The sequence below is a fragment of the Haemorhous mexicanus genome, chromosome 5 (assembly GCF_027477595.1).
Source record: "Haemorhous mexicanus isolate bHaeMex1 chromosome 5, bHaeMex1.pri, whole genome shotgun sequence".
Taxonomy (NCBI): Eukaryota; Metazoa; Chordata; class Aves; order Passeriformes; family Fringillidae; genus Haemorhous; species Haemorhous mexicanus.
Genome location: NC_082345.1, coordinates 16,238,921 through 16,250,462, shown reverse-complemented (window position 1 = coordinate 16,250,462; position 11,542 = coordinate 16,238,921). Strand labels below are relative to the sequence as shown.

The 11,542-nt window shown below is 43.5% G+C and overlaps 1 protein-coding gene across 3 annotated transcripts in view; it reads left to right on the top strand.

Moving 5' to 3' along the window:
- The first annotated feature begins 9,549 nt into the window (after positions 1–9,549).
- Positions 9,550–11,542, top strand: part of GYS2 (glycogen synthase 2) — a 41,718-nt gene continuing 39,725 nt past the window's right edge. Inside the window, exons 1-2 of one of the 3 annotated variants that reach the window (XM_059846093.1) lie at positions 9,550–9,739; positions 9,880–10,105. In XM_059846093.1, coding sequence (XP_059702076.1) covers positions 9,985–10,105 — 121 coding nt within the window. In that variant the 5' untranslated portion in view covers positions 9,550–9,739; positions 9,880–9,984. Of the gene's footprint in view, positions 10,106–11,542 lie in introns of all 3 variants that reach the window. The other 2 variants (XM_059846095.1, XM_059846094.1) reach the window with 2 other exon arrangements.

Genomic DNA, 11,542 nt, shown 5'->3' with positions numbered 1-11,542 from the left:
AGATTAAAAAAAATCGTAGTTTATTTCTTAATCACTTACTGTAATGGAGTAAATATTAACCATAAATAGAACTGCTTAACCTAAATGTCCAGGGGACAGACAGCATCAAATCCATGTGTCTCGTGGGGCCTTTAAGTTTTGTTTCATAACAAAAGGTCTGAGACTGTGCCGGAGCAATTTAAAGTGCTTTTCTATCTGCATTAAAATGCTTTGGATATCAGACTAAAACACTTCATAAGCACATAGCTTAATTTTTGTAGTTCCTTTTAAAAGGGAAGATTATGTAAGTGTTGTTATATTGCAGGTTAACTTCTGTGATTCAGTAAGGATCATGTAGTTACTGAAATGTGCATGGCATGCTGCTGGCAGCATTATTTACAAAGGGTATCCCAGAGACCTCGGGACATGTTTTATTCTTAGTTACAGGCTAAATTCCAGACTTCTTTACCAATAGGAGTGAGACAATTATATTGTCTGCTTTCCTAGCTTGGCGTGGAGATCTTACTGGAAGGCTTTCCACACCTGGATGGATTAAAGTTCCTTCTAAGAACTGTTCATGATCAGCTGGATTTAGGAGGTAAATGGCACAAGGTGCTGCTCTTTTCAGGCCACACCCATTAGGAAAATTCACCCGAGCACTTTTACTACAGGAACCTTGCACAGTTCCTTCCTGGTTTTGTTCTCACACTCTTCTCAGTAATGAAGTAATTCAAAGTTGTGTTGTGGGACCTTGCAGGATTCTTGGGTGATGTGCATGAAGAGGCATCAGCTGTCTCAGGGAACAGGGAGTGGGCCCTTTCCCTTTCTGGTGGTGTTATATATTGATTTCTGAAGGTCACCTGGCTACAGTAAACAGAATTTTTCACTGACTGAATCCTCACCCATTACAATGTAGGTGGTTGGCAAACTGGGACCCAAAGGAACATCTTGAGCATACATGGTCCTGGTGCTTGAGCTGAGGGGTTCTGTCACCTGCTGTCTTGTCAGCTGCTTCAATCCCCTCCAGGTGCACAGGGGAAGCTTTTTTTGTTAGTGGTCACAGACTGAATAAGATCTTTACTGCCTAGACGTTAAGCAAGCAGAGAACTCATGACAAAATCTGTTCTGTTTAAAGACTAAGTGGATACAGGTGAAGGAGGAAACTGAAGGAATGAAGAAAAAATCCGTTTGTGTGGTGAGAACTTTTCCTGCACATCAACAATTTCACTGTAGTACTCTTTTTTTCTTTCTATTTTCTTTTTTCCAACTTCTGCTTTTGGGGATATGACATCATGAAGTAACATTCTAAAAAATTTAGGCAGCAGTGAATAGCCATCCTGAGTGTTATGCAGGATTAGTTCCAAATTGCTAAATAGGAATGAGTATCCTGGGTTAGTGGATTTTAAGCTTTTATAAATAGGGTCTTCAGCTGTTACTTGCATCCACTGATGTTTGTAAGACCTATGCAAGTGCAACAGTGATATTGGGATTATTTTCTCTTAGAAATCTTACCACACACAATCTTTTCTTTTCATTGCAGCTGCATGGCTGTAGAATAGCTTGCTTCCCTCTGTGTGTTTATACAATACCAGCCTATCACCTCCTGTTACTTGGAGTCTATCCACAATTTAGTATTATATCAACCACATAAATTCCTAAATAACAATATTGCTATAGAACATCTGTGGGTTTTTCTCCAAATATAATAGGCTCATGTTTTCTTCTGTATGCTTTGTTTGTTCAGGCCATTGATCCACAAACTTTGCTTGTTTTATCCCAAGAAAGGCAATACAGGTTTTTAGCCACATTCTTGCATCTCGAGAGGTACCTTGGTCACTCCTTGGCCCAACAGAGAACATTGTGGTGCTGTTGGGCAGAGAAGCTCAGCCAGCAAGAAGAAATGCTTCAAAACACTTCAAAAAAGGGAGGACGACCCCCTCTGTTCACTCACACAGGGTAAGATCAGTAATGTTATTTTAATTGCCATTAGGCTCTGGACCCCTTTGCCTTTGCAGGTGCACAAATACTGGAGAGCAGAAAGTCAGTCTGATTACCCTGCAAATTGCATATTGACAAACAACAAGGGACTTTACTGACTCTTAGTGTTAAATCATGTACTTTTTTATTAGTCAAAGGATAAAATTGGGACAGGGAATTGAAGGCACATTTAAACAGTGTGTTAAAGTGAACACATAGCTGCAGAGGGATGAAAATATTTTATAAATGTATTTTGAAGACTTGTAGTGCTGATGTGACTTTCATACCAGCTAACTTAGAGCTCTGGTTTATGGTAATTAGGTGACTTCAGTTGCTCACTGAGTTCCTGTTACCTTGTATTTATACACTTCATGTTAGCCTTGTGCTGCAAAGAAATGCTATTTCCCCTGATTTACAGACCAATTAAGCCACAAACTCAGTGGAATGTGGATGCTGAACTCCTTGCTGTCAGTGTGATGAGTAGCCAGAAACATTTAGGAGTCAGATCCTTATATTGTGCTCCTGTGACCTCCCAGGGCAATGTCTAATTTTGGGCATTTCTTTCTTCTATAAACAATTCTCCTCTAATGCATGTGTGTGAATCCAGCCTTATGCAAGCCTTTCAGACTACAGTAGCCAGGGCCTTCCTAAAATCCACACCAGTCCCTGTGGTGTACCACATTTTTATAAACTGCTCCTGAGATACCATTGCTGTGTGAGTTGTTGTTCTGTGCCAGCAAGGGAGCTGTGCAAATCATTAACTTAGAATGATCTGTTGGAGAGGTCAGGCTCAGGAGGGCTGGATTGTCTGAAATGAATAATTTACCTGCAAACATAAGCAACAAGGACCAGGCAGTGGCTATGCAAAGTAAGATTTCTGAGTAAATACCTTTCTCTATATGTTCTTCTCTTTAATAGCTCTTCAACATTATTAGGTATGTTTACACATTCAATACCTGAGGTAAAAAATCCAGAAAATCTGTCAAAACAGCATGAAGGTGGATTACAACACTGATTTCTGGAAGGAAATACCGATAATTCTTGTTATGTGAGATACTAAAAGAATATACAAAGGGAAGGAAAAAAACCCACAGTTTTGCTTGAGATACAGCTTTCTCTGTGATGCTAATTCTGTATCTTGGGCAATAAGACAGAAATGCAATGATTTCCAAAGTCTCTGTTCACTCAGCAGTCTCCACCAGTACCAGATACTGGAATACTCTCCCAGTATCATTGGGAATCAAAGAACCACATCAAACTTGATTTTCCTACCCACAGTAGTGGAGTCCCTGATACTCTGACTGAAGATCAGTCTAGAAGAGTCTGGAGAACTTCTGTTCTCTGATCTAGAGATCAGTCTAGAGAACTTCTGTTCATTTTTCTGAGTTTGTTTTTCCCATAGTAAATTGCTGTGCAGAAGGAAATAACTTTAATGTTACTTCTGTACTGGTTTGATTCTGTGTGTTGCAGGGTTTTGTTTGTTTGGTTGGGTTTTTTAAAGATAAAAGACAGAAGAATAAGCAGAAATATCTTATTTTTATATATTTCAAGCGCATTCAAGTCAGTAGAGTGGCTCTCAAGGAGGCAGAAGAGATGTTAAGACCACACTGACCTTAGCTCAAATGCCTCTATTGCACAGAGTAGGATTTATGCTTAAGTGGTTTGTTGAATGGGGTTAAATTTCAGTATGTTAAATTTTAATTTTAAGGGCTATCATGGCATAATCTGTTCTTTATAAAGTCCTCACTATACTTCCAAGCTGAATGAATGGAAATGCCTCTTTCAGCACTGCATCTCTGTTTGCAGCATAGTCTTTCAAAGCATAGAAGCCTTGGTTTGCAGCCAGAGAGGTAAAATGATGCAGTGGCCACTTGCTGCCGGCCCTGACAACAATTCCTTCAGGGTCACTCAAGATAATAGATGTAATAAGAATTCATACCTAGTCTGAGCATTTTAACACGAGAAAAAATGCCAACCCAACAAAAATAATAACCCCAAAAATCACAACAAAATACAGACTTGGGAAGAGTTGGCTTTGATGTAACAGAAAGGAAAAAGAACTATTGGAAGCAAAGGAGTCAGGACAAAACCAGGAACTTCCAGAGCATATGTTTACAAGAGCAAATTGTGACAGGACAAGGGGGAATGGCTTCACACTGATAGAGAGCAGGTTTAGATTGGATATTGGGAAGAAATTCTTCCCTGTGAGAGTGCTGAGGCCCTGGCACAGGTTGCCCAGAGCAGCTGTGGCTGCCCCTGGATCCCTGGAAGTGTCCAAGGCTAGGCTGGATGGGGCTCTGAGCACCCTGGGATAGTGGAAGGTGTCCCTGCTCATGGCAGTGGGGTTGGAACTGGGTATTTGTTAAGGTCCCTTCCAACCCAAACCATTTGTGATTTTATGATATTTAGTAAGTGAGGCTTCTGTTTCTCTGTGATTACAACTTTTAGTCAAGGAGAAAATACCACAAGTTACACCAACATACTGACAAATTCCTATGCTAAATATGATACAAACACTGTGCTGACCTCGGGAAACGAATCATTATCAAAGCAAATACATGTGTGCATATCTTTGAAAGTGTTTGTGTCTTTGTACATGAGTCTGAATTATAGGTGGGGGCTTGGCACTGAACAGTAGAAAAGAGGCAAAACAGTGTATTAGTCTTACATAATTTTATTTTTCAAGTTACAGCCATGTCAGACATTACACAGAAAATCTCTGTGTCTCTCAGAAATTGTTTGCATGTGCCTGTGCATTTATTTCCCAGTAGAATTAGTGGGACTTTTTAGGCTCTAATGCCTAGTGCCCACCTGAGATACAGACAGGGACACTGCTCCCTCTCCAAGAATGTGAGCTGAATGTCCTTCCTTTGTAAGGAGATCACTTCAGGTACCTGGGGTGAGGTGAGTTCAGAAGGGAACATTCCCAAATCTCTGCTCACATGGGAAAACGGCACACATGAATTGTAGCATAGATTATGCATTGAGCAGTCCTGTCCCTCAGAGGGATACCTGCTCATCACAGCATTTATTTTAAACTTTAAATAGGATGGTGGTATTCTGATCTATATCCAAGTTGCAGGATCCAGCCGAGTGGCCAAGCTACTCTGGCATAATTTTCTAAAGCAAATTCCAAAAATATTAACCTTAAACTTGCCCATGGCATGCTGATATTTGCAGGATGGCTCTCATTGTCACTCCTGGATGAAAGAGTAGAGGCCAAAATATTCTGCAGAGCTGGGAATGTCAGCCTCTCAGACCAGCTGACAGGAATGGTTTTGGTTTGTTGTGTCCTGAAGTCCATGCACTCCCAAATTCCTAATTTAGGACAACACTTACCAGGTGTCACTGAGAAAAACCCATTGTGTCCCATCAAATGTTTTGTAGCCCCTTCTGCCTCCTGGCTGTTTCACAGGATTATTCTACATGCCTGTCCTCTAACTGGAAGAAAAATTCTCCACTTGTGGGAGATTTGGATCATTACTTGTCCTTGCACAGACAGGTCAGGAGTGAAGGCCATCACTTCTCAGCTGGAATGAGATGGACTTGCTGCCAGACAGGCAATGAGGGCACTTCTGGGCCCCTCCCTGATCTCCCCTAACCTCTGCAATGACAAAACGACAGGGACACTGGAGAACTCATGTGAATACTGTCAGTGCCACCTACTGCTCTGTGACACAAATACAGTGTGAGTGCATCAGTGACTGCTACAAACCCCTGTCCTTCCCTCCTCTCTAATCTGACTCAATGTCTATTCATTTTTAACATTCTTGTCTGATTCTTTCCCCCACAGTTAATTTAGGCAAACCTGGAAACCACAGTTCTGTTCAGAGCAAGCCAGTCCTAGACAATCACCTCCTCTTAAACTTCCACACGTGGAAAGTGTCTCCTCCCCTACAGGCACCTTCTCACATGCAGACAGGGAGACTGAGGCTGATATTCCAAGAAAAAAAGGTTGTCTGGAGTGGTTCTGGTGGAAGGACTGTGGAATGAAGACAACATCCACAACTTACTTCTTGGGGTGATATACTGAGTTAGTTTTTGCAGAAAACTTTGCTCTACCCAAATAGGATTTGGATCAAAGTGTGCAGACTAGACAACAGCCTAGAGGTAACACTTTCAAAATGAGATTTAGGTAGGGCAGAATGTACACCATTGTCCCTGAATTGCCCTCTCCTAGAACTCTAGGAAATTTGGGAAAAAACAATACACTCACTCTGTATAATTCTCTTCAAAGACCTTGCAAACTCAGCCTTCTTATTGTCCAGTATTCTTGCAAACAAAATTATTTCGCTTCTGTGGGCTGAAAAAGAATTTTGTGGGGTAACAACTGGTGTCTGGCAGAATTGCAACACAATGAATAATGTACTACCAAAGGGCAACTGTACAGTTTGTGATAAGAACAATATGAGAAGCTAGGCTGGACTCAAAACCAGTCTCACTGGTTTCCAGATTTCTGGGAAATATTTTAATCAATGTTATATTTTAAAAACTAGTCTTTCTGGTATGTTTCCGTCTCTCCAATTCAGCAGTTGGCCTCTGTTTGGTGAAAAAGGAGCAAACTGGATGATCATAGTCACAACCTTTCCCTGCCTTTGTTACAAAAATGACACATTGTTCTAGCAGCAGCAGCGCATCCCTTTCAGCACTTGCACCTCACTGCACTTCACATGGACAGCTAAAGGTTGCTCTTCTTAATATCAGAATACAACTTTTCTTCTGAAGAGCTTTTATTTTGTCTTACTATATGTGCACAGCAACACAACCTCCTTTATGGCCCTAAACCCAGATAACTCCAGCTGCACCCCAGATATCCCACAGTTAATCCTTGCAGGCCATAAATATAATGAATAGGGCCCTTTGCCCTCTAGCAATTAAGAGCATTTGCAGGGATGAAAGTTTCTGGACTATGTTGGAGCTCGCCTTTTCTGGGCACTTCAAATACTTTTCCCTCACTAACAGAAAAGCAAGAATTTGGGATGGCATGGTGTGAAAAAAACTCCTCCTTCTTTAAGACATGCAGATTGGATAAAATGAATACTCAGAGTACGAAGGAATGCTGATGTTCACTGTGCTACTGAGCACTTTTTATCAGTTGAAAACTCCATTTTCTCCAAACTGCCAAAGGTGAGTTGCTCCCAGGTTCACTCAAGGATGGCATTGCCATTGCTTGTGGAATTATCTCATGGTATCTGAGCACTCTTTCTAACTCCTTTGCCAAGGTTTAAGGAATTATATAATCTATTGTCAAATTCAAACAGTAAAAGAATTATCATCTTCTTACAAACAGAAGCTGGAAAAATGTGACATTCAAGAACCTGAAAACCACAGACTATGTGAGGAGCTTGAAAAATTTGCTGCTAAAGTTTAGTTCATTGTTGTAAAATTATTTGCATGTTTTTCAGGCTTTTGAATGCTTAGGGACATTGGTATGTCAGTGAATCAGTGCCACTGATTATCTGGCATCACTACTAGAGGGTATTTTTAGAGGGATAGAACACTTCTCCTATGAGGAAAGGCTGAGAACTGGGAATGTTCAGCCTGGAGGAGACTCTGGAGTGATTTTATTATGGACTGAAGAGACACTACAAGAGAGCTGCAAAGGGACTTTTTACAATGGCCTGGAGTGACAGGAAAAGGGGTGATGGCTTTCAGCTGAAAGGCCCTGGCACAGGTTGCTCAGAGAAGCTGTGGCTGCCCCTGGATCCCTGGCAGTGTCCAAGGCCAGGCTGGATGGGGATCCAGCTGGGCTAGTGGAAGGTGTCCCTGCCCGTGGCAGGGGCTGGAATGAGATCTTTAAGGTCTTTTCCAACCCATACCACTCTGTGATACTGTGGTCCCTGGAGAGGGAACTGATGGGAACAGTTTTGATTTCAGCACCTTGAGAGCTGTGTGGCACAGCCCCTGCAGAGCACAGTGGCCCAGGCAGCAGTGGGGATGGGCCCCCACAGCCACAAACCCATCAGCTTTCCCTCAGGAAAGGTGCAGCTCCTTGGATTTACTCGCAGTGAGGGGGATCACTCTCGGTGCAGTCAGTGAGGGGTGCCAGGGGCTCTCTGCACCCCTGTCACCTTTAAAATGAGAAGTTTGGCTGTGCATTCATTGACACAGGGTGAGGAGAACCTGTGGGATGGGGATGAACCTGTCAGCTCGTTTGTTCTCTGTTCTCCACTCCTCACCTGAGATGGCCTTTGTGCACCTGGCTGCTTCAGGCCTCACCCTCAGCGTGAATGTCCCAGGAAAGGACTGAAACTGTGACTTGGGCAGATCTGATCTTCATAAACTAAGTGAGCCTTAATGTATTACTGGTTTTTCTTTTAAATAGTGTGGGGTTTTAGGTAGTGGATGATCAGGTTTCCTACCTACTGCAGGTAGTTTAAGCCACAGCTGCTCCAAAAATAATGATTCTCAGCCAGGCCTTTTTTCAGAAACTGGTGAATAGGGCAACTCAAACCATTGAGACAAAATGACAGCCAATAAACCCCTGAATCTTTCCCTGGCCTCTTACCAGGCTCTTTTCTGAGACAGCTCTAGTTTTTAACTCTGCAAAAAATGTTTTCTGCCCCCTTAGGTTTTTTCAGTGAGCTGCATCCACCAGCTCAGGGATGGGTCTGACTGCCGTGAATGCAGAGAGGGCACGGAGTGTGGAAGTGGAAGAGCAAGTCTTTTGGGGGTAGGTATTCTTTAAGGCAGGCTCAGCTGTGCCATGCATTATGTATTTTGTCTAAGAGACTTCTATGCTGATGAGCTGCCTGTCTCCTAAATCAATTGTCTTAGACTTGTTTTGCCTAAGGTGAGCTCAGAGCCTTTCCTCCTATGCCTGCTGGTGCAGTGCTATTGTCCACAGTGCCAGAGATGTCCTGGAGCTCACCTGGAGATTTGCTCCCTGCTGAACCGTGGGTTTTGGGCGGGTTGTGCTCTAAGCTCAGAATCAGATCCAGCTGGCACAGCTGTCCCAGAAGCACTGGCTTCTCAACCAGATGTGTAATATAAGCATCTAACAAGCAGACAACTTCTCTGGAGAGCTGTGAGGATCTCAGGCTATGAGTTAGGGACCAGCATCTCTGTCAATGTGTGTTCAGGGCTTGCAGCATCCCAGCTCTGTGCTGGAGAAGACAGGGACATGCTGTGCCCTGACTTAGTACTCACAAAGCTCCATGGGTTGAGGACATGGGCCCAGAGGCCAGGAAAGACCTGTGGCATAGAAAAAAACCAAACAGGTGGAAAATTAGGACAGGAATTCAAGGAGGGGCAGAGTGCATGCCAAAACAGGGGTAGAGCTTTTGTAGCTCTGTAAAAGCTGGCAGGGCTGCGGAGCTGCTAAAGCAGCCAAAAGCTGATGCAGAGTCCTGGGAGCAGAGCTGGAGAGAATTGTGGAGTTAGGAGATGAGATAAACTCGGGTTTACAGACTGCTCAACTGAAAAAGAAGAGGTAACAGCATTTAACCTGGCAAGGAACCCCAGAGACATCATGTAAAATGAGTCTACTCTAACTCCTGCAGACAGCCAGCGGGTAGGAAAACTCCACGGTGTAAGGGGAGGGTGTGTCTCGAGGGGAGGACTCAGGGGCTGGACTCAAATCAGGTGGTGAACTCAAAGTGTCCTCCCTGTTGGAGCTGGCTCTGGGCGGTGCTGGCTTTACAGCCCTCCAATGTCAACTGTTCCTGAGGTGCTGGTGGAGACTGAATGCTGTGGTTCAGGAGCTCAAAATAATTTTTTACCTCCTTCTGAGAGAAGAAAAAGAAAGAGCTGTGGCCCCAAAACAGAGAGAGACCTTTCTCAGGTCAGTGTTAAATTCTTACCTCTCCCAGCAGCTGCTTCTCAAGCCCTGAGGATTTCACTGAGCCAATTTAATGCTGGTGGTCAGACAGTTTAAACCCATTAGCTCCCAGCTATCTGAATAATTTTCTCCTGGGATCCCAGCACACAGGCAGACTGCTCTAACCAGAACTGCAGAGCACTGCCACGGGACCTGGACCTTTGCTGACTGCTGTGGCCTGTGTGGTGAGCACTCAGGGGCTGAAGAAAATGCCACTGGCGAGATCCCTGTCCATGACATCTCTGAATGGGCTTCTTCAGTGTGAGGATGAAGACCTGCCCGTGGAGGATTTGTTGCTCCTTGAAATTTCTTGGGAAGTTACCAACAAAGGTTTGTACCGCACTTGGGGGTTAGTACTGCTGTTTTCTCAGGAGTGGAGGCAGGGGTGAAGGGCTGGAGAAGAAAGGCATTCACAGGGAGATTGGAGAAGGCTGCAGAGCTGCTGGATTGGAAGAAGTGCAGGTGTGTAATCGTGCATGCTGAGCGTGGGCTGCATCTGCCTGGGCTTGTGTGGGATGGGCAGAGCCAGGATGTCTCTGTGTCTTTCTGTGTTCCACCACCAGGGAGAGGGGGGGTTTGAATGTCTAAGTGATAAGTCTGAGAGTGCGGATATATAAATGGCTTTGTACACACTTAGGTTTTGCCTTCCATGCAAATTCACTTAGGAATGTCATGCATGGAAATGGGCTCTAAAACAGAGATCAGATACACAGCAGTTTAGCAGTCCCCCCCTCAGCCTTCTAGAGCAGTGTGGAGAAGAGGCCAGGCCTGGAAGGGGAATAAATAAATAGAGATGTGTTACAGCCACTGAACAAAACCCAGCAGTCAATGACCAGCGGCCTTTGTGTGCCAGCTAAAACTCTTCTGGACTGCTCTTTGCAAACACAGGTGGTGCCAGACAGGGGCTTCATTTGTTCATTGGTTGCTGCTGGTCAGGCAAAGGGCACGCTGCTTATTAGGCAAAAATCCTCCTGCCTCCATTTGTAATTCATTCATCAAATCACCCCCTTTCAGGTGGTGTAGTTCTGCAAGCTTCCATTTTCACTGCAAAAGTGAGTTAGTGTGAGTAAATGATTGACCTCATGGGTGTTATTATCCTGGCAGATTAAATAGAGTTTAATCAGGAGAGGGGATCTATAAACTGTTAAGAATTTAACTTTAAAGAGGAAATGTGTGTGAGAGGAACAGGCAGTAGTGGGGTTTATCCCCATGGGGAAACTGGAATTGCTGTTCTGTGATGATTTCTGCTGGTTTACATAGCTCTTTTTAGGGTGGTGAGCCTTATCAATACCTAGAGGTGGGACAGAGTAGATTTGGCAGTTTGAATCCCTGTGGGTTTGTTTTCCAGTAGCTTCAGCCAAGCTTTTAGAGTTAAACTACTAAGGCCACAACTTGGAGCATGCAGCATTTGCTTTTGCAGTGTGCATAATAAGTAAGGCTCTGGCAAGCAGATGGCAGCAGAAATCTAGGAAATTCAGGAGTTCTCACTAACTTCTCTGAACTCCACAGCATATATATTTTCTGAGTCATCTGGACCCAGTGGTTGTAGATATCACACAAGATATTTCAGAGAAGATAACCCAATTAGATTTTCCCAGAGCATGTACAAAATATAGTGAATCATTTAATCATCCATAGAGCTCTGTCTGATTTCACTGGAGCCAAATCAACTGATACAGCTAAAATTTACTATTCACACATTTTATGAGAGAATTAATATTAATAAAGTCAGTTTTATTCAGTGTGTTTAAAAATAAGGTGCCTTTG